We start from the raw sequence: 23,511 nt of genomic DNA on the forward strand, positions 1-23,511 counted from the left end.
TTCCCAAGTACCAGGAGTGATCCCTGAGCACAAAGCCATGGGTTGAACCTGGGTTGGCCGCATGAAAGGCCAACACCCTATCTGCTGTGCTATCACTCCAGCCCCTTGATTCATTGTCAGAAGAATCATTTCAGAATAAATCACAGGGGCCGGAACAGTAACACACTGGTAGGGCATTGGCCTTGCATTCAGCTGACCCAGGACAGACCAGTTAGATCCCCGGCACCCCATATGATTCCCCAAGCCTGCCTGGAGCATTTTCCGAGGGCGGGGCCAGGAGTAACCCCTGAGCACCACCAGGTGTGGCCCAAAACAAAATAAAACAAAAAACACAAAATAGGGGCCGGAGAGATAGCATAGAGGTAAGGCATTTGCCTCACATGCAGAAGGATGGTAGTTCAAAACTTGGCATCCCATATGGTTCCCCACGCCTGCCTGGAGCAATTTCTGAGCGTAGAACCAGGAATAACCCCTGAGTGCTGCTGGGTGTGACCCAAAAACCAAAAAACAAACAAACAAAAAAACCCACAAAATAGATCACAGATGTCATGATACTACATGTTAACATTTTAGTATGAATCCCCAAGTAACTTTTTCCTATGACACTATCACTATCCCAACAAAATGAGCAGTGATTTTTAAAATATTTAGAGCCCCGTTTGTTTTTTATTTCCACAGTTGCCAACAACGTATTTCTATAGCTGTTGCTTTTCAAGCTAGAATTCACTGAGGGGTATGTCTTTGAGGTTCCTAATAACCAACTCCTCCCACACACAATTCTGCTCTTTTATTTTTATTTTTTTGGTTTTTGGGTCACACCCGGCAGCGCTCAGGGCTTCAGGGGTTACTCCTGGCTCTGTGTTCAGAAATCGCTCCTGGCAGGCTCGGGGGACCATATGGGATGCTGGGATTCGAACTACCAACCTTCTGCATGCAGGCAAACGCCTTACCTCCATGCTACCTCTCCGGCCCCCACTTTTGCTCTTTTTTAATTTTTTATTTTTCAGTTGTGATCAGGTACTCATAAAATTCATCATCAGAACTAAACTTAAGTTCACAGTTCAGTAGTCTTACGTACATTGACATTATTGTGCAACTCCTGCCCATCTCCTTTTCTCTCTTGCAAAACCGAAACTGTATATTCATTAAACTGCCTCTCTTTACCTCCAGCCCCTCAGAAACATCCCTTCTCTTTCTGTCTTCCCTAGTTACCTCTGTACTATTTGCCTTTCAATGACTAGTCTATTTTGATTAACATAGTGTATACTTTTGTTTTAAATGACTGACTTTTGGAAAGAAAAGGCCAGTTACTTTGTGCAGTGGTTCAGAGCCTTCATTTGTCTATTTCTTCATTGTTTATTTCTTTTTGATTTAACTTTGCTTTCTCAGTGCAGTTTATATAAACTAGAAGGTAGCTCTAGGACTTAGATTGAATCCCCCGAAGGAATTAGATAGAAGTAAAACAATTTTTTGTGGGTGAGGGAGACCCACACCCAATGGTACTTAGGGTGTACTTCTGATTCTTTGCTCAGGGATCACTCCTAGTGGGGGTTGGGGAACCATCTGAGAGTCTGGGAATCAAACCCGGCTTGGAAGTGTGCAAGGCAGTGCCTTACCTGTTGTACTCTGCTCTAGTCCCTGAAGCCAAACACTTTATCTGACATGGCTACATCATAAACTATTGGTTGGTGATAAGGTCAGTTTAATTTCAAGCTATTAAAAATAATATTGTCTTTGGTGGGCAATAAAAAAAATGAGATTGTCATTTATGAGGCCAGGTAGGAATAGTTTTTAATCTTTCTGTTCTTTTTTTCCCTCAATCTGTGTTGTTTTGTTTTGACCACACCCAGCAATGCTCAGGGTTTACTTCTGTCCCTATGCTCAGAAATCACTCCTGTCAATATTCAGGGGACCATATGGGATGCTGGGTATTGAAACTAGGTCAACTGCATCCACTGTACTGTCTCTCTGGTTCCAGGAATAGTTTATTATTATTATTATTATTATTATTATTATTATTATTATTATTGTTGGTTTTGGGGTCACACCCGGCAGCACTCAGGGGTTACTCCTGGCTCTATGCTCAGAAGTCACCCCTGGCAGGCACGGGGGACTATATGGAATGCTGGGATTTGAACCATCGTCCTTTTGCATGAAAGGCAAACACCTTACCTCTATGCTATCTCTCCAGCCCCCCTTTTTTATTAGATTCTTATAGTCTAGACTGGATTTTTCTTTTAACCTTTTATGTTGTCTCAGAATAGCTTTGAAGTATAACTAGGATGTAATTATTTTAGAGACTTGTTTGTTCGACAATTGTAGATTGAGTTAATTTCTGCTTTGTAGGTACATGTAGTAAGTTATTCTTTTGGAGTAAGGATTTGCTAATTAAGAGATAGAGAGTTTTGCCTTCTAGTTTAATGAACTTCCATTTATTTCCCATTTTGCTTTAGTTGCTGCGTAGTTTCTGGAACCTGTGGCAGTCTCGAATGGAACAGAAGGAGGAAAGAGAGCAGCTTTCCTTACTGACTGCTGCTTGGGACCACTACAGGTAGGAAATCTGGTCAAACATACATGTCTGTCTTTCTCTTCTCCTGGAGTGATGACTTAACCTTTTTTTTTTTTTTTTTTTTTTTTTTTGGTTTTTTTGGGCCACACCCGGTAACGCTCAGGGGTTACTCCTGGCTATACACTCAGAAGTCGCTCCTGGCTTGGGGGACCATATGGGACGCCGGGGGATCGAACCGCGGTCCGTCTCCTAGGCTAGCGCAGGTAAGGCAGGCACCTTACCTCCAGCGCCACCGCCCGGCCCCCAAATTTTCTTTTTTTTTTTTGTTTTTTTTTTTGTGTCACACCCGGCAGTGCTCAGGGGTTATTTCTGGTTCCAGGCTCAGAAATTGCTCCTGGCAGGCACAGGGGACCATATGGGGCACCGGGATTCGAACCAATGACCTCCTGCATGAAAGGAAAACGCCTTACCTCCATGCTATCTCTCCGGCCCCGACTTAACCTTATATGTTACGGTGGCACATTTGAAAAGGCCTGCTGAGCTATAAGACAGTGGTCCTATAGCTTATGTTCTTCTTTTGGATGATGAGGTGGGAGGTAGAAGAAGGTCATGGGGCAGCTATAGTTTGGGATATGTGACTCCAACTCATTCTTTCAGTTCTTTTGTGCATTGAAGATGTTCTTGCCTTAAAATTCATGCACTTGGGGCCCGGAACCATAGCACAGTAGTAGGGCATTTGTACTACCCCAGTTCAGTTCCTGGCATGGTCCCCCGTGCCTGCCAGGAGCAATTTCTGAGTGCAGAGCCAGGAGTAACCCCTGAGCGCTGCTGGTATGACCCCAAAATTAAGAAAAAATGTATGCACTTGATGGTGTTACAAAGGAAAGTCTGGACATTGGGTATTTGTGCTTCTTCTTGAAGGATACAGAAAATGTGCCTTCAGTTTTTAGAATCAAATAATTGAATTAGGGGCTACAGTGATAGCACAGCAAGTGATAGCTGCCTTGTACATGGCTGACCCAGGTTTGATCCCAGTATCCCATATAGTCCCCCAAACCTGCCTGGAGTGATTTCTGGTGCACAGCCAGGAGTATATGTTAGTGCTGCCAGGTGTGGCCCAAAAACCAAAAAACAAAGAAAACATTACAAGAGGCCAGGGAAATAGCTCAGTGGGCTGAAGCATAAACCTTGTAGGTTCAGTTCTTGGTGCTTCATGATCCCTTGATACTGCCTCTGAGTACCAGTTGCAGGTAGCACCAGACCACCACAGAGTGTAGTCCCCAAACCAAAATAAGTAAACACAAGTACCTCAAGCCCATGAGGAAAGCTCATTACTATAGAAAGGAAAATATGAAGTGAAAAATAAAAGCGACCTAATTCTTCTCTTTGATCCCTTAGTCTTTCTCTTTGGAAATAACCATTGGTGGGTCCAGAGAGATGTTACAGCAGGCTGGTGCTTGCCTTGTATGCAACTAACATGGGTTCAATCTCCAGAACTCTATATGGTCCCCCCAAACCAGGGAATCTGTGAGCACATCCTGGGTGTGGCCAAAAAAGGAAAAAAAGAAAAAGAAACAATAAAGAGATAACTATTGGGGCCAGAGAGATAGCATGGAGGTAAGGCATTTGCCTTTCATGCAGAAGGACAGTAGTTCGAATCCGGGCATCCCATATGGTCCCCTGTGCCTGCCAGGGGCGATTTCTGAGCATAAAGCAGGAGTAACCCCTGAGCGCTGCCGGGTGTGACCCCCCCAAAAAAAAAAAAAAAAAGAAAAAAAGGAGATAACTATTGAGTCAGAGACATAGCTCAGTGATTGAGTACATGATTTTCAGGAGACCCATGTTCAATTCCTAACACCGCATGGTACTCGAGTAGCACCAAGGATGATCCAAAGCACTGAGACTAGAATAGCCCCTCAATATCATCAGGTGTAGCCCCAAAACAAAATAAAAAGTAATAATTGTTATTCACTTTCTTCATGCCAGAAATGTTCACTATCCCTTCCTCTCTTGGCTGCATGCAACACTGTCTGTCTCCTGCCCACGTATTTGGTTTCCTTTCTTGGTCTTTGGGTCTCACCCAGCTGTGCACAGGGTTAACTCCTGGCTCTGCACTCAGAAATAACCCCTGGCAGTTTGGGGGACCATATGGGATGCTGGGAATTGAAACTAGGTTAGCTGCAAGTCAAATATCCTACCCTCTATGTTATTGCTCTGGACTCATACTTGGATTCTTAAAAGTTATGTCAGAGGGCCCGGAGAGATAGCACAGTGGTGTTTGCCTTGCAAGCAGCCGATCCAGGACCAAAGGTGGTTGGTTCGAATCCCGGTGTCCCACATGGTCCCCCGTGCCTGCCAGGAGCTATTTCTGAGCAGACAGCCAGGCGTAACCCCTGAGCAACGTCGGGTGTTGCCCCCCCCCCCAAAAAAAAAGTTATGTCAGAAAGCTATCAGAGGGGCCAGAGCGATAGTATCGTAGGTAGGGCATTTGCTTTGCATACTGCTGACCAGGGTTTAATCCCTGGCATCCCAAATGTTCCCCCAAGCTTAACAGGAGTGATTCCTGAGCACATAACCAGGAGTAATCCTGAATACCATCAGGCCCCCAAACCAATAAATAAATAAATAAATAAGAAGGAAGCTATCAGAATATGTAGATAAGGGCTGGAGAGACAGTATAGCTTGCCTTGCATGCAGCTGACCCAGATTCTATCTCCAGCTCTACATATGTCCCTTGAACTCCACCAGATGTGATCCCTGAGTTCACCCTAGGAGTAAGTGTGAGTAATCAGGAGTAAGCCTGAGTAACTAGGAGTAAGCCCTGAGTACTGCCCAGTACGCCCCAACTCTCTTATCTCTCCCTTGTTTTGGTAGCCAAGCCAATAATTCAAGCCAATAGTTCAAATTAAAGGATGGTTTTTCTTGTTGGATGTTAGGTTCTTATTTCTTTCTCCTACAATGGAACTAGTGAACTCCTACAGTTCTTTTAAAATTTACCTATATCCAGATCCATCTTCATAAACAAGACAATTAAAAAAAAATACAGGGGGAAAAATAGGCCTAAAACCTGAGGTGGAAATTGTTGTACCTTGGTGTTCTGTTTTATTTCAGAATAACATTGCTGCGTAAGTGTATGGAATCATGGCTGCAATATGCTCAGAAGAAGAGATACAAACAGGTATGGAGTATTTTAGAGCAGAGAGTTCTGCTGTTTACATCCTTGATTCCACCTGCTTGAGAAAGATTCTTTTTTGGTTGTTTTGTTTTTGGGTCACACCCGGCAGTGTTCAGGGGTTACTCCTGGCTCTATGCTCAAAAATCGCTCCTGGCAGGCTCAGGGGACCATATGGGATGCTGGGTTTTGAACCACCATTCTTCTGAAGGCATATGCCCTACCTCTATGCTATCTCTCTGCCCCCCCCCCTTTTTTTCTTTTAAGAAAGATTCTTGGAAAAAATCCTCTGCCAAGAGGTCTTAGTGGTCCAACTAGGAAGAGATGGTGCTGGACAGTGCTCAAATGTATTTCCTTTGAGTTCACATTCAGGGGCATGTGTGACCATAGATGATGTTGTCGCTCCTGGAGGTGGGAGTGGAGATTAGGCTGACAAACTGGTAAAGACACAATGAGAAGGAAAATGGATGGCTGGGACAGATAGGTTAAAGCTCTTGCCTTGCACAAGGCTGGCCCCAGGCCAATCCCAGGTATTGCAGTATAGTACCCAGAGTACCACTAGGAGTGAAGCTGAACACAGAGCTAGGAGTAAGCCTTGATCACTGCCAGGTGTGGCCTCATCCACACCCTTTAAAAATAAAAGAGAGAAAGAAGAATTTAGCTCTATTAAAGAAAGACTATTAGGGCCGAGAGATAGCATGGAGGTAGGGAGTTTGCAGAGGGATGGTGGTTCGAATCCCGGCATCCCATATGGTCCCCGAGCCTGCCAGGAGCGATTTCTGAGCATAGAGCCAGGAGGAACCCCTGAGCACTGCCGGGTGTGGCCCCAAAAAAACAAAATAAATAAATAAATAAACTATTAAAGCAGCTACACCACACATGCCATAGTGAGTACTCAGGGAACAAGTCAGATAAAACACACGGCTTGTCATTTAGCACTTGGAGCCAGGTACGTGTGGTCTTGCAGGCCAGCTGTGGTGACTGGAATAGATGAACTGGAAAGATTTTGGCCAGGGGAATGTGTTGCATGGGTGACATCTGCACGGGCATTGCAGCAGAAGTGGCACCACGCCTGCCCTGGCCAATGGAAAAGACACAAACCCGACTCCTCTTCCTAGGATCTTTCTCTGCGGCCCTCTCTACCTCTACCTTCTTTTGCTGCTATAGTCTGACTCAAGATTTGGAATGGTTTCTCGTAATTTGAGGAGAGGATTCAAATATTTTACTTATGTGACTATTTTCTTTTAAGCTCTGTTTCTTCACGTCTCTACTCTGGTCATTTAACCTGCTGGCTTTTCTTCTGTTTTGTCTTTGAGACACACCTGGCAGTGTTCAGGGGCTACTCCTGACTCTGCACTTAGGAATTACTCCTAATGGTACTCCGTGGACCATAGGGGATGCCAGGGGTCGAACCCAGGTTGCTAAGTGCAAGGCAAGTGCTTTATCCGCTGTACTATCACTCCAGTCCTAAGCTGCTAGTTTTCCCTGAGTGTGCTTCATGCTCTCCTGGTACTTGCACATCTCTGGTGTTTTCTCTTTCCTTGAGTTCCTTCTGCTTATCCTCTTCAGTGCTAGCATAGGGCAAGTGCTAACTGATATTTAGATAAGTGAAACAAGTAACAGAAAAATGAACTATTAATTGCTTCAAAGATTTTCCCAAGGATCATATCAGTTTTTAGAGTCTAGGAACACTAAGGAATTTTGGCACAGCTCATTTCCTGTCACCCTCCCTCTGATCCTAGAAGTTCTTGGAGAGCTGCATTATTTAAGACCCTTTGGATTATGTAGTTGTTTTAAAAGGATAATGCCACTTGGTATTCTAAGGCCATTTAATGCTAGCTCAACAAATGCTGAGAGGCGTTCTGGAAAGAGAATCTGAGTGCAAGGGTTGAAAGGTTGGTTGTATTTATCCAAAGTGGAAAAGCGTCAAAGAGTCTGAGAGAGAGAGACAGAGACAGATAGACACAGAGACAGAGAAAAAGAAGAGAGAGAACACTCTTTGACATGGTGACCTAGCTCTGCCAAAAGGCCCAGGGCCAGTACTCTTCTTTGGTTTTATTGGACTACAGTTGGGGTTGCTCAGGATTTATTTTTGGCTATGCATCTCTGGCAGTACTCAGGGGATCATATGGGGTGCTGGAATTGGGCCTGGACCAGCTGCATGCAAGTCAAATGCCTCATCTGTTGTACCATTCTCTGACCCCCACCATCTGCTTTTGAAGGTCTCCTGGGTTTAGAAAATAGTAATTCCAGCTTTGTTGTTGATTATTGTTAAAAAATTTTTTTTTTTGGCTTTTGGGCCACACCCAGTAACGCTCAGGGGTTACTCCTGGCTATGCGCTCAGAAGTTGCTCCTGGCTTGGAGGACCATATGGGACACCAGGGGATCGAACCGCGGTTCGTCCAAAGCTAGCGCAGGCAAGGCAGGCACCTTACCTTTAGCGCCACCGCCCGGCCCCTTTTTTTTGAATTTTGGGTCACACCCGGCAGTGCTCAGGGGTTACTCCTGGCTCTATGCTCAGAAATCACTCCTGGCAGGCTTGCGGGACCATATGGGATGTCAGGATTCAAACCACTGTCCTTCTGCATGCAAGGCAAACGTCCTACCTCCATGCTATCTCTCCAGCCCCTAGGTTTCTTTCTTTGTAAAAAGTGTCATATATAAATCATGGCAAGTTTTTTGCTAAGTGTTGAAGGTGCATGGTACATTATCATGATGTTTTTGCTTTTTTTACATTTGAGGGCTGGAGAGATGGCTCAAAGAGCAGGAGCATATGCTTTGCCTGTGGGAAACCTAGGTTCAAACCCTGGCACAATACAGTGCCCTAAAATCAAAGTAGAAAAGAAGGGAGCTGAAGAGATAGCACAATAGGTAGGGCATTTCCCCACAACCAAGCCAGGTTCCATCCCCAGCATCCCATATGATCCCCTAACTGCCAGGAGTGATTTCTGAGTGCAGAGTCAGGTGTAACTCATGAACACTGCTAGGTGTGGCCAAAAAACAAAAACAAAAAAAAAAAGAAAAGAAAAAAGAGGAAATACTCATAATAAAAAGTAAGGGAAAAAAAAAAAAGAATGAATAGGGCCAGAACAATAGCACAGTGAGTAGGGCATTTGCCTTGCATGTGGCCTACCCAGGTTTGTTCCCGGGCATCCCATTATGTCCCCTGAGTCTGCTAGGAGTAACTCTGGATGCAAAGCCCAACCCCCCAAAAATCAATGAATAGGAGCTGGAGCAGTGATGCAAGCAGTAAGGTATCTGCCTTGCCTGTACTAGCCTAGGATGGACCGCGGTTCATCCCCCATATGGTCCTCCAGCCAGAAGTAATTTCTGAGCGCATAGCCAGGAGTAACCCCTGAGCGTCACCGGATGTGCCCCCCCCCAAAAAAAAAAAGACCCCAATGAATAGACTGTAGAAATTTGGGAAGTATAAAAGGACATAAAGACAGGGCTAAAGAGATAGCATGGAGGTAGGGTGTTTGCCTTGCATGCAAAAAGACGGTGGTTTGAATCCCGGAGGTAGGGCATTTGCTTTGCATACTGAAGGACGGTGGTTCGAATCCTGGCATCCCGTATGGTCCCCCAAGCCTGCCAGGAGCGTTTTCTGAGCATAGAGCCAGGAGTAATCCCTGAATGCTGCTGGGTGTGACCCAAAACAAAACAAAACAAAACAAAACGAAGACATAAAGAAGGAAAAATTAGGGCGAAGCAGTGGCACAAGCCGTAAGGCATCTATCTACCTTGCCCTTGCTAGCCTAGGACGGACCGTGGTTCAGGATCACCCCTGAGCACTGCTGGGTGTGGGCCCCCCCTAAAAAAATAATGTACACATAAAATGATCATCAACAGTATTGTAACTTATGGAACCTCAATAAAATTGCAGGACCAAAAAAAAGTGATCCTGGGGCCGGAGAGATAGCATGAAGGTAAGGCGTTTGCCTTTCATGCAGAAGGTCATCGGTTTGAATCCTGATGTCCCATATGGTTCCCCGAGCCTGCCAGGAGTAATTTCTTAGCATAGAGCCAGGAATAACCCCTGAGCGATGCCGAGTGTGACCCAAAAAACAAAGGAAAAAAAAAAGTGATCCTATCTTTACCAAAGTATCTGGACAGTTTTGTGCAAAGCAACAGATAACTGGAACAATTATGTGTGTAATGTGGTGTCTGTGCCTGAGATACTGAGAGGGGCAGATTGAGACTATATAGATCACATACTCCTACCCAGCAAAGTAACAGCATACCACGATATTCACCATATGTCATCTTTATAGCAAGATAGTTGAGATTTTCATTTTTCCTTCTTTCTTTGTTTGTTTTGGGGCCATACCCAGTGGCACTCAGGGATTACTTCTGACTCTGCACTCAGAAATCACTTCTGGTAGTGCTCAGGGAATCATATGGGATACTAGGGATAGAACCCAGGTCAGCCACGTGCAAAGCAAATGACCTACCAGCTGTGCTATTGCTCCAGTCCCTATAATTTTTCCTTATTCTATTTTTTGGTTTTTGGGCCATACCCTGTGTCACTCAGGGGTTACTCTTGGCTATGCACTCAGAAATTGCTCCTAGCTTTGGGGACCATATGGGCATCCTATGGCCTCCCAAACTCACCAAGAGTAAGCCCTGAGCACTTCTGGGATAGCCCAAAGACCCCAACCTCCAAAAATAAATTGTATTTTGGGGGATTTAGGGGCCATACCCAGAGACGACTAGGCATACTCCTGGCTCTGCACTCAGAAATTGCTCCTGGCAGGCTCAGTGGACTATATGGGATGCCAGGAGATCAAATCCAGATCGACTGCATACAAGGCAGATTCCCTGTCCACTGTACTATTACTCTGACTCCTAAATGTGTATTTAGTTTATGTATGTTTTTTTGGTTTGTTTATTTTTGGGGCCACACCCAGCAGTGCTCATGGTTATTCCTGGCTCTGCACTCAGGGGTCATTCCTGGCAATGCATAGGTAATCATATGGTATACCAAGATCAAACCTGGGTTGTGTAAGTTACACCCCCTACCCACCGTGCTATCACTCTAGCCCTGTATATTTTTTTATTTCCCACATATGAGAGAGACCTTTTTTTTTTTTTTTGGTTTTTGGGCTACACCTGGTGATGCTCAGGGGTTACTCATGGCTATGCTCTCAGAAATAGCTCCTAGCGTGGGGACCATATGGGACTCGGGGGGATTGAACTGCGGTCTGTCCTAGGTAGATGCCTTACTGCTTATGCCATCGCTTTGGCCCTGAGAGAGATCTTTTTTTAATTGTGGCAGCTATATACATATAAATGAATAAAGCAAAATCCCAAAATTCCATAAAATTGTAAGTCAGTAATAAGGTAATTAAAAACTATTTTAAGGGGCCGGAGAGATAGCATGGAGGTAAGGCGTTTGCCTTTCATGCAGAAGGTCATCGGTTCAAATGCGTCCTATATGGTCCCCCATGCCTGCCAGGAGCAATTTCTGAGCATGGAGCCAGGAATAACCGCTGAGCACTGCCGGGTGTGACCCAAAAACCACACACACAGAAAACAAAAACCAAAAAAAACCTATTTCAAGGGTCATATCTATAACACAGTGGTAGGGCATTTGCCTTGCATGTGGCTGACCCAGGATGAACTTGGGTTCGATCCCCGGCATCCCAAATGGTCCCCCGAGCCAGGAGCGATTTCTAAGCGCAGAGGCAGGAGTAATACCTGAGTGCCAACATGTGTGGCCCAAAATCCCCAAAAGAGAAAAAACAAACTATTTCAAAACTGTGGCAGAGAGATAGTACATAGATAAGGAGCTTGCCTTTCATGCAGCTAGCCCAAATTTAATCCTGGTATCCTATATAGGCCCCTGATTAGCACCAGGAGTGATTCTTGAGTGCAAAGCCAGGAGTAACTCCTGAGCATCACCAGTTATGACCCCAAAACTAAAATAATTAAAAATTTAAAGCGGGGGCCGGAGAGATAGCATGGAGGTAAGGCGTTAGCCTTCCATGCAGGAGGTCATCGGTTCGAATCCCGGCGCCCCATATGGTCCCCCGTGCCTGCCAGGAGCAATTTCTGAGCATGAAGCCAGGAATAACCCCTGAGCACTGCCGGGTGTGACCCAAAAAAACACACACACAAAAAAAATTTAAAGCAACTCTGTACTCAGGAATCACTCCTTGCATGGCTCAGGGGAACATATGAGTGCTGGGGATTGACTGAGTGCCAGGGATCAAACCTGCATCAGCCAAATACAAGGCAAGCACCTTAACCATGGTATTCTCTCTCCAGCCCCCCCCCCCCAAATAATGAATTTAATAGTTTTTCTCAATTTTGTGTAGGAAACAATCTTTTGTCAAGAGCGAAACTTCAGGGCCAGAGAGATAGCATGGAGATAGGGGGTTTGCCTTGCATGCAGAAGCAAGGTGGTTCGAATCCCGGTATCCCATATGGTCCCTTGAGCCTGCCAGGAGTGATTTCTGAGCATAGAGCCAGGAGTAACACCTGAGCACTTGCCGGTTGTGTGGCCCCAAAACAAAAAAAAGTGAAACGTCAGGGGCTGGAGCGGTAGCTCAAGCGATAGGGCATTTGCCTTGCGCATGCTAACCTAGGATGGACTGCATTTCGATCCCCCAACGTCCAATATGGTCCCCCAAGCCAGGAGCAATTTCTGAGAGCATAGCCAGGAGCTTCACCGGGTGTGACCCAAAAAGAAAAAAAAAAAAAAAGAAAAGAAAAGTGGAACTCTAAAGGGTCATTTAATAAAAGGCAAATTACAAGTATCTCATTCATTATTTTACTCCAGCTTCTGCAGAGCCAAGCAGACAATTATTTTCAGCAGCGAGCCCTGCCTGCAGCCTTTCAAACATGGAGGACAATGTGGCAGTGGCACCAGCAGGAGAGTCTCCTCAGCGAGAGAGCAGCGACTTTTCACAGGTATGCTAGACAGCTGAACCTGCAGGCATCTCAGGTTGAGCTCTGCACTCACATGACCATTCGCAAAGCTTTGCTTTTCTGTCTCCCAAACCTTTGTTCTCCCTGGTATCTCAGTAATGTGGGCCCATTGGTTTATTCTAGCTGGAAGATAAGATTTCCCCTGGGAAAACTTTCTCTATCTACATGCCAAGTACTTTCAAACTTGCCTGAGATGTTTGCCACTTACCTCATTACAAACCATTGTGAACTCCCTCCATTCACTAGATTAGAAAGAGATAGAATTTTGCATTGCTTTCTTGAATATGATTTCTCCAAAATGCTTGGTTCCTGTTCTACAACACATTTTTCTCCTTTTCCTTTCTTTCATTGTTGTGATGACCATATGATGTTACATATGTCAGACTGGCACTCAGATCTTTTGTGTATTCGTCAGGAGGCACATCTTCTGGTTGTGGTGCTCACCTGCTTGACAGCCGTGGTGCTTACTGATGCTCAAGTACATTCTGCTGATAGTGCTGATAAGGAATCATACTTCCTTTACATTATTTTCTTTTTGTTTGTTTTGTTTGGGGGCCATACCTATTAGGGCTCAGGGGTTACTCCTGGCTCTGTGCTCAGAAATCATTCCTAGCAGGCACTGAGGAACATATGGGATGGTGGGGATTGAACCTGAGTTGGCCATGTGCAAGGCAAAGTACAGCCCTACCTGCTGTACTATCACTCTGGCCCCCCTCCTTTAAAATTAAAATTTTTTTATTTATTTTTGGGTCAGACCTGGTGATGTTCAGGAATCACTCCTGGCAGTGCTTGGGGGACCATTTGGGATGCCAAGGATCAAACCAGGGTAAGCTGTGTGCAAACAAGTGCCTTACCCACTACACTTTCTTTGACTTCAACACTTTTTTGTTTTGTTTTGGTTACTAATGGCTCTGCACTCAGAAATCACTCATGATAGGGTTGGGGATCCATATGGGATGCCAGGAATCAAACTCAGATTGGCCTCATGCAAAGCAAACATCCTACTGCTATGCTGTCATTCTGTCTCCCACTTTTTTTTTGGTTTTTGGGTCACATCTGGCAGCGCTCAAGGGTTACTCCTGGCTCTATGCTCAGAAATTGCCCCTGGCGGGCTCAGGGGACCATATGGGATACCGGGATTTGAACTACCATCCTTCTGCATGAAAGGCAAATGCCTTACCTCCATGCTATCTCTCTGGCCCCCCACTTTTTTTTTTAAACCCTGGGGTTATTCAAGGGCATTCTTGGCTCTGTACTTAAGAGTGACCCCTGGAAACACTTAGAGGACCATATATCATGTTCGGAATGAACCGTATTGAAGTGGCCACATGCAAGGCAAATGCCTCATCTCCTATACTGTCTCTCCAGCCCTCTCGCACATCTTTTTAGTTTTTATGCTCATCAGGGTTGGACCCTTCGGTGATACTTGTACATCTTAACCACATTTCAACCAGAAATTACTTTAGCCCCAGAGATCATGTACAGTAAAACTGCCAGAGACATTTGGAACATGCTTTTATTACACGTGGTGGCACCAGGGATTGAAGATAGCCTTAAACTTTCAAGGCAGGCACTCTGAGCCACTAAGCTATCACCTGGGTCCTTATACAGGTTTTCTGGAGGTGAAGATTGTTGGCGTCTCATCCAGTGGTACTCGGCACTAGGCACAGTCTTGGATCCAATCCAGGACTTTCACTCTCAAAGCTCTTGAGCCATCTTCCAAATCCTTCACTTTTGAAAAACCTTGAAATTATAGCTTTCAACAGAACTAGGATAGACAAAGCAGCAGAGCTGCATCTTTTTTAGCTTCTACAGGAACAGTATGGCTCACAGCAATTCATTGATGCAAATGATGGTGGAATATAATGAAGAAAGCATTAATCATTCATTGCAATCTGCTGCTGTGTGAACGTTGTGATGTGGGAGAAGGGAACCAAACCTTTAAGCTCATCTGCTATGACAGCATCACCATTTTCATCAATAATTTCCTCTCATAGCAGTACTGAGAGATCAAAATGACAAATGGTTTGCCTATTTAATACAACCACTAAGTAGCATACCGAGGTTTAAAGTATATCTCCCTGGGACCAGAATGATAACACAGTGGGTGTTTGCCTTGTATGTAGCTGACCTAGGTTTGATCCCCAGCATCCCATATGGTCATCCAAGCCTGCGAGGAGTGATTTTTCAGTGCAGAGCCAGGAGTAAGCCCTGAACATAGCCAGGTGTGGCCCAAAACCAATAAATAAATAAAATAAAGTATTTGGAATTTCCCTGATTACAAAAACCACATCCAAAAGAGGCAATTTTTTTTGAAGCAAGATAGTTTTTATTGAAACTTCTTTCCTTCTCCTCCTCCTTCTCCTCCTCCTCCTCCTCCTCCTCCTCCTCCTCCTCCTCCTCCTCCTCCTCCTCCTCCTTCTCCTCCTCCTCCTCCTCCTCCTCCTCCTTCTCCTCCTCCTCCTCCTCCTTCTCCTCCTCCTCCTCTTCTTCCTCCTCCTCCTCCTCTTCCTCCTCCTCCTCCTCTTCTTCTTCTTCGTTGTTTTTGGGCCCCGCTCAGTGGCACTCGGGATTACTCCTGGCTCTACGCTCAAAAATCGCTCCTGGCAGGCACAGGGGACCATTTGGGATGCTGGGAATTGAACCCTCATTTGTCCTGGGTTGTCTGTGTGCAAGGCAAACACCCTACCGCTGTGCTATCACACCAACTCCTATTGAAGCTTATTTCTAAAGATATGAGGGGGAAGAAAGAAGTGATGCCCTGAGCATCATTAGGAGTGATCTGAGTGCAGAACACTGCTAGATATATTCCAAAAAGCAAAAAACAAACAAACAAACAAACAAAAGGTTTAAAATAAATATACTTTTTTTTTTTTTGGTGGGAGGAAGGGGTAAGCAGTGCTTAGGGTTTACTCCTGGCTCAGTGCTCAGGGATAGTTCTCAGAGGGTTTAGGGGACCATATGTGGTTTCAGGAACCAAACCCAGGGTGGTCATGTGCTAGGTAAACACTACCTGCTGTGCCATCTCTCTGGGCCCTGTAAGTCCTGTATTGAGGGGTGCTTCCCAGTGATGCTTAGGGGCCACTCCCAGATTCGCAGCCATCTAGGCCAGCAGGTTCATGTAGAGCCTGAGGATATGGCTGCTCTGTCCCTGTGGTGCTGGAGCCAGCAGGATTTCATCAGTGATGCTGAGCAGGAGGTTCTGTGTGCCAGGGTTGGCAGACCAGGGTGGGCACATACCCCAGGCATGTACCCCAACCCTGTCTTATCTCCCTCAACCATAGATGCTCCATCTTTCCATATGTCTAGGATTCTTTTGGCCAGTGTCCTGGGAGCCACCAGGAGCTGTTCCATGCTGGGGAAGGCCTGCAGTGTTGGGAATGGAACACAAGCCTAGAGCAGCTCTCTACCTGATTCTAGGTTGGTTGGCAGAACTTACACCTAGGAATACAGATAGAATTTCTAGTTGGATTATGAATTATGATTAAAAATGAGAATTTATTAGCTGTCTAGTGAAATAAAGAAAGTAAGTCATCATTGCTTTGATTTGTGTGTGAAGTTTGGAGCCATTTCTGGCAATGCTTGGGGCTACTCGTGACTGTTGTGAGATTGTTCCTGCAGGTGATTGGGGGACCTGGTGGTTCTAGAACTCAAATCTGGGCAACCCCATTTGCAAAGCATGTGCTCAGCCCTCTGAACTGTCTCTTTGGTCCCTACTTCATATGTTTGTTTTGAGGCTATACCTGGCAGTGCTCAGGGCTTACTCTTGGCTCTGTGCTCAGGAATCAATCCTGGCAGGCAGAGGGCCTTATATGTGCAAGGGATTGAACCTGGGTCAGCCGTGTACAAGGCAAGCACCTTAATTGCTGTACTATTGCTCTAGCCAAATACTTGGTTTTTTTTTCATTTGTTTGTTTTGTTTTTGTATCACACCTATCGGTGCTCAGGGGTTAGTTACTCCTGGCTCTGCACTCAGAAATTGGCTCTGGCAGGCTTGGGGGACCTTATGGGATGCCGGGAATCCAACAGAGGTCTGTCCTATGTTGGCCACATGCAAGGCAAACACCCTATCACTGTGCTATCTCTCTGGCCCTCATTTGTTTTTGGGCCCCAGCCAGTGTTGCTCAGAGGTTGCTCCTGGCACTACACTCTGGAGCCTGGTAGGCTCAGGGGACCAGATGGGATGAGGGAATGAAACTCAGGTTGGCCTCATGCAGGTCAAAAGCCCTACCTGCTGTTCTATCACTTCATACTTGATTTTTTTTTTGGTGAGGGGGAAGGAGTTTGTTTTGGGGTCCACACTCAGTGCCACTCAAGTGTTACTCTGCACTCAATAATCGCTCCTGGCAGGCTCATGGGACCATATGAGATGCTGAGGATCAAACCTGGGGACCATATGAGACACTGGGGATTGAACCTGGATTAGCCACATGCAAGGCATACGCCCTATCACTGTGCTATTGCTCCAGACCCCATACTGATTTTTTTAAAAAAACTTTATTTTATTGATTTATTGGTTGATTTTTAAGCTATACCCAGCAGTGCTCAGGGGTTACTCCTGGCCTCTGCACTCCAAAATTGCCCCTGGCAGGCTGGGGGACCATATGGGATGCTGGGAATCAAACAGGGTTCCTCCAGGGTCGGCCACATGCAAGCAAACTTTCTATTGCAGTACTATTTCTTGGCCCCCCCATAGTGATTTTTTGTTTGTTTGTTTTTGGGTCACACCCGGTGACACTCAGGGGATCCTGGCTCTATACTCAGAAATCACCCCTGGAGGGGCCGGTGAGGTGGCGCTAGAGGTAAAGTGTCTGCCTTGCAAGCGCTAGACAAGGAAGGACCGAGGTTCGATCCCCCAGCGTCCCATATGGTCCCCCCAAGCCAGGGGCAATTTCTGAGCGCTTAGCCAGGAGTAACCCCTGAACATCAAACGGGTGTGGCCCGAAAACAAAACAAAACAAAACAAAAAAAGAAATCACCCCTGGCTTGTGGTGACCATATGGGACTCCCAGGGATCAAACCACGGTCCATCCTAGGTTAGCCGAGTGCAAGACAAACACCCTACCACATGCACCACTGCTCTGGCCCTCCATTGTGGTTTGTTTTGTTTTGTTTTTGGGTCACACCGGCAGTGCTCAGGGGTTACTCCTGGCTCTATGCTCAGAAATCGCCCCCTGCAGGCTCAGGGGACCATATGGGATGCCGGGATTCGAACCACCACTCTTCTGCATGCAACGCAAATGCCTTCCCCGCTGTTTTATCTCTTTGGCCCCTCCATAGTGATTGTTTTTTTTTGGTTTTTGGGCCACACCCGGCGTTGCTCAGGGGTTATTCCTGGCTGTCTGCTCAGAAATAGCTCCTGGCAGGCACGGGGGACCATATGGGACACCGGGATTCAAACCAACCACCTTTGATCCTGGATCGGCTGCTTGCAAGGCAAACACCGCTGTGCTATCTCTCCGGGCCCTGTGGTAGGCATAGTGATTTTTTGACAAGTTTGAAGTGGAGGATGGAGACAAGGGGTGGGCCACACCCAGCAGTGCTTAGGAGTTTTTTCTGGCTCGGTGCTCAGGAGTCACCTTAGCTTTCAAGGCAAAGACCTTATATCTTGTACTGTTTCTGGTCCTTGGGTTGATCCTTCTGGATCATAGATTACATAGAATTTTTTTTTTTTTGGATTTTTGGCCATGCTCAGGGGTTTACTCCTGGCTCTCTACTTGGCAGGCTCGGGGAACATATGGGATGCCAGGAATCGAACCTGAGTCTGTCCGGGGTTAGCCGCGTGCAAGGCAAATGCCCTACTGCTGTGCTATCGCTCCAGCAAATGGTTCATTTCTTTAGGTGATTTTATTCTTGCTTACTTCCTCTAGCAGATATGAGAATTTTGGTGGTTCGATATAGTTTGACCTAGTCCCTTGTGGTTCAAAAGGAGGAATTCCAGAGGAGCTCTGTCAGAGGGCAGGGTTTGTGAGGATGGTGAGGCTTTTCGGCTTTTCCCTCTAAAGATCTTGAGGAGTTTGCCTACATCATTTAGATTATTTAGGGGTGAATCATCTGCTTTGCTCTTGTGAAGTTGAGCCTGATTCTTGCACCATGCACATGATCCCCTGAACAGTGTGGAGTGAACCCTGAACCCACAGGGAGAAGCCCCTAAGCACTGCCAGGCATGGCCCAAAATAATATGGGATGGGGAAGGAGGGAGGGAGGGAACGAACGAGGGAACAGTGTTCTGTTCCTGAAATGTTGCTGTTTCTACTGCTTGCTGGGGCAAGATCAGGAGAAATGAGAATCTGAGATTCTGTAGCCTCAGGGGAAGATGGAAACTGGAAAGCCTATCTAAGGGCATCTCAGGTGAAAGGAAGCTTCTGAGGTGTTCAAGCAGGTTTACGCTGATCTTGGGAGAAGCTGTGTTTCCTTGCAGCTGGCTTTATCTGGCTTTCATCTGACTTTTTTTCAATGCCAGACAAGTTTTGAATCAATCTTTTCTTTCTCTTCCTTCCTTCCTTCCTTCCTTCCTTCCTTCCTTCCTTCCTTCCTTCCTTCCTTCCTTCCTTCCTTCCTTCCTTCCTTCCTTCCTTCCTTCCTTCCTTCCTTCCTTCCTTCCTTCCTTCCTGTACTGTAGCTCCAACCCTTCTAGCAGTGTTTGTTGTTGTTGTTGTTGTTGTTGTTGTTGTTTGGTCTTTGGATTTTTGGGTTGTGCTTAGGGATTATTCCTGGCTCTGCACTTAGGAATCACTTAGGGGACCATATGGGATACTAGAGATTGAATCCAGGTTGGTCATGTGCAAGGCAAATGTCCTACTGCTGTGCTGTTGCTCCAGCCCCAGCCAGTTTCTTTTTCTTTCTTTCTTTCTTTCTTTCTTTCTTTCTTTCTTTCTTTCTTTCTTTCTTTCTTTTTTTTTTTTTTTTTTTTGTTTTTGGGCCACACCCATTGATGCTCAGGGGTTACTCCTGGCTGTGTGCTCAGAAATCGCCCCTGGCTTGGGGGAACCATATGGGGTTTTGGGGTATTGAAACATGGTCCGTCCTGGGTTAGCAGCGTGCAAGGCAAATGCCCTACCGCTGCACCATTGCTCCAGCCCCCCAGTTATTTTCTTTTATGATTATTTGGGGCTCCTCTTAAGAAGTACTTGTCTACTCCAATATATTAAAATATATTTTCTCTGAAAACTTTATACTTTTTTTTTTTTTTTTTTTTGTGGTTTTTGGGTCACACCCGGCAGTGCTCAGGGGTTATTCCTGGCTCCAGGCTCAGAAATTGCTCCTGGCAGTCACGGGGAACCATATGGGACACCGGGATTCGAACTGATGACCTCCTGCATGAAAGGCAAACGCCTTGCCTCCATGCTATCTCTCCGGCCCCAACTTTATACTTTTAATGTAGTATACTTTTTTTTTTTTTTTTTGGTTTTTTGGGTCACACCCGGCGGTGCTCAGGGGTTACTCCTGGCTGTCTGCTCAGAAATAGCTCCTGGCAGGCTCAGGGGACCATATGGGACACCGGGATTCGAACCAACCACCTTTGGTCCTGGATCGGCTGCTTGCAAGGCAAACACCGCTGTGCTATCTCTCCGGGCCCAATGTAGTATACTTTTATACTTTTGGATTTGGGGGCTTTGAGGATTTTTGTTTTTAGTTTTGGTGGGAATCAAACTTTGTAGTTCTAGCATTTACTTTAGATCTATGACTACTTTGATTTTTTTCTTTTTTTTTCTTTTTTTTTTTTTGGTTTTTGGGCCACACCCAGCGGTGCTCAGGGGTTACTCCTGGCTGTCTGCTCAGAAATAGCTCCTGGCAGGCACGGGGGACCCTATGGGACACCGGGATTCCAACCAACCACCTTTGGTCCTGGATCGGTTGCTTGCAAGGCAAACGCCGCTGTGCTATCTCTCCGGGCCCGATTTTTTTCTATAAATAGTGTAATATAGGAGTCAAGAGTTTTTTTTTTTGTTATTGTTTTTATTTTTGTTTTTGGGCCACACCCGGCGGTGCTCAGGGGCTACTCCAGGCTGTCTGCTCCGAAAAAGCTCCTGGCAGGCACGGGGGTCCATATGGGACACTGGGATTCGAACCAACCACCTTTGATCCTGGATCGGCTGCTTGCAAGGCAAATGCCGCTGTGGTATCTCTCCGGGCCCGAGGAGTCAAGAGTTTTTAGTGTTCTCCCTTGAACATGTATTTCCTCTCTTTCTCTCCCTTCAAATCATTCTTTCTATTTTTGGCCATCCCTGGTAGTGCTCTGGGGAACAAATATGGGAAGCCAGAGATCAAACCTGGGTTGGCTGTCTGCATCAAGTACCTTGTGATATACTATGTCTCTGGCCCCAAGCTGTTTTATTTTTAAGTCCTTTTATTGTTTGTTTGTTTGTTATTCTTGATTTTTTTTTTTAGGAAGATGGTAAAGAAACAAATGTTCACCAGTTGGTATCAGAAGATGTTTCAGCATCAAGAATACCGTTTGGCAGAGAGAATGGTAGGTGACTTCCTTGAGTAAGGTACACCCAAGACAGGTGGTACCTGTCACAAGCTTTTGCACTTACTACCTGGACCCACTCTGAAGGACAGGCATCCTGTCTTTGCGTGGATTCAGAGCCCAGGGCCATGGCTGGGGGCATCTATTATCTGTTAGTGAAGTTTATTGATGGGCAGATTCTTTGTGGCCTGAGGGCTCTTCCCTCTTCTTTGATTTCTAACTTTTTTCTTGAATTCTGGACAGTCTATTCACTCACCCCCCCCCTTTTTCTTTGGTTTTTGGGTCACACCCGGCAGCACTCAGGGGTTACTCCTGGCTCTACACTCAGAAATCGCTCCTAGCAGGCTCGGGATGCTTAGGATTTGAACCACCATCCTTTTGCATGCAAGGCAAACACCTTACCTTCATTCTATCTCTCCTCTGGCCCCACTCACTCCCTTTTTTATTGGGGGAGGGGTCTTGGCAGGGTACCATATAGGATGCTGGGGATCGAACTTGCATTGGCTGCGTATAAGGCAAACATCCTACCTACTGTGCTATTGCTTTGGCCCCTTGTTTTTCTTTTTTGGTTACACCAAAAAAAGCTACTTCTGGCTCTGCACTCAGGAATTACTCTTGGCAGGCTCAGGCGACCATATGGAATGTTGAAGATCAAACCCAAGTTGGCAGTGTGCAAGGTAGGCTCCCTCCCTGCTGTACTATTACTGCAGCTCCATTCTCTCCCTCTTGTCCTGCTATAGGCGATCCTTCATGCAGAGCGGCAGCTTCTCCAAAGATCCTGGTCTGTGTGGCACCAGAAGACAGCAGCACAGCAATGGCAAGCTGTGGCCTGTGCCCACCACCGTCATGTGCAGCTCAGCAAGGCTTTCTGCATCTGGTCAGAGCATGCTCATGGGCACAGCACAGAGTGAGTGGCTAGTTCTGCCTCAGGATCTTTTTCCATCGCTGGCAGCCTTGGAAAGGAACAGCAGCATTAGTAAAGGACTGTCTGGAGCAGGGGTCTTCAAACTACAGCCCGTGGGCCACATACTGAATTTATTCCCATTTTGTTTCTTCACTTCTAAATAAGATATATGCAGTGTGCATAGAAATTTGTTCATAATTTTTGTTTTTACTATAATCTGGCCCTCCAACAGTCTGAAGGACAGTGAACTGGCCCCCTGTTTAAAAAGTTTGAGGACCCCTGGTCTGGAGGGTCATTCTGGCCGAGGTTTTAGTTTTTATGTCCAGAAACTCAACCTGAAACAATCCACAAAACCAAGGCTGAGACAGCAGGATCCTGGGCATCCTGGGGACAGGCATTGTCTGTGGGCCAGAGATCCTGTCACTGTATCCTGCTTCCTGCTTGGGAGCCAATTGAGATGACTGACTCAGGGACTGGTTGTGGCAATTTTTTATTACATCACATGGTTGGGGGTGGTGGGAGAGGGCAGACCATCTCTGTAAACATTGTTCTGCTTCGGTGCCACTTTATATCCACTCTGCCCTGAAGACCTCCCACCCCACATTTAACCTCAAGCACATGCCTAAACCTCACAGGCACATGGGGCCCTGCGATACTGTCTGCAAACATTTGATGACTTGATATTCTCCTGGGAGGAGAACCCAGCTCATTTGATAGCTCTTCAGAGAAAACCTTGACACCCCACTGACTTGAGAATCACTAGGAAGGAGCCCACAGCTATAAAGAGACCCATAGGGAGGTGGGTGTTGGCTCTGACCTGCAGTGCTGGGCTCTGACTGTCTCCGCAGGAAGATGGGCCAGGTGCTAGCTGTGGAATTCCACTCAGCACGACTCCTGTGTTCGGCCTGGAACAGATGGAGAGAGGTAAGGCCTGATCAGGGCAGGTGCTGCCTGTGGCATGCAGCCAAGGGAGGCTGTGTGCCAGCATGACTCAGAGTGGACAGATGGGTGCCACATAGCCGCCTGTGGCAGCCACCACCTGCTCTGCAGGTAAGGAAGCAGATAACTTTTTTGGGGGGGCTTTTGGGCCATACTCAGTGATACTCAGGGGTTACTCCTGACTATGTGCTCAGAAATTGCTCCTGGCTTGGGGGACCATATGGGATGCCGGGGGATTGAACCGCTGTCCATCTTGGGTTAGCACGTGCAATGCAAATGCCCTCTTGCTTACATCACCACTCGGGCCTCATGATAAGATAACTCTTATGGGCTAACACAGCCCATGAGAGTCCTGTTGTCTTAGGTGTTAGTCTGTTTTCCCTGGAACCTAATCTCAAATTCCTTATTTGTGGGGCCAGAGAGAGAGCTCAGTGGGCTGAGCACATGCAGGAGGCCTGTGTTCTGTCCCTGAGTATCTCCAATGAGGGACTCCTTAGCACCTCCAGATATGGTCCCCAAGACCCCTAAAATAAATCAATAAAATAAAGTTACGGGCCGGGTAGGTGGCGCTGGAGGTAAGGTG

The 23,511-nt window shown here is 46.3% G+C and overlaps 2 protein-coding genes across 2 annotated transcripts in view; one reads left to right on the plus strand and one right to left on the minus strand.

Moving 5' to 3' along the window:
* Positions 1-23,511, minus strand: part of PISD (phosphatidylserine decarboxylase) — a 356,590-nt gene that overhangs the window by 300,358 nt on the left and 32,721 nt on the right. The window lies entirely within an intron of this gene.
* The window catches only part of SFI1 (SFI1 centrin binding protein), a gene marked incomplete at its 5' end in the record, with an annotated part of 71,863 nt that overhangs the window by 33,333 nt on the left and 15,019 nt on the right, over positions 1-23,511 (plus strand). The window contains 6 exons of the mRNA XM_049789039.1: positions 2,454-2,551; positions 5,621-5,687; positions 12,464-12,594; positions 21,004-21,085; positions 21,826-21,992; positions 22,838-22,913. Of these exons, the coding sequence (XP_049644996.1) occupies positions 2,454-2,551; positions 5,621-5,687; positions 12,464-12,594; positions 21,004-21,085; positions 21,826-21,992; positions 22,838-22,913 (621 nt within the window). The remainder of the gene's footprint in view (positions 1-2,453; positions 2,552-5,620; positions 5,688-12,463; positions 12,595-21,003; positions 21,086-21,825; positions 21,993-22,837; positions 22,914-23,511) is intronic.

Source organism: Suncus etruscus, chromosome 15, assembly GCF_024139225.1.
Source record: "Suncus etruscus isolate mSunEtr1 chromosome 15, mSunEtr1.pri.cur, whole genome shotgun sequence".
Classification (NCBI taxonomy): Eukaryota; Metazoa; Chordata; class Mammalia; order Eulipotyphla; family Soricidae; genus Suncus; species Suncus etruscus.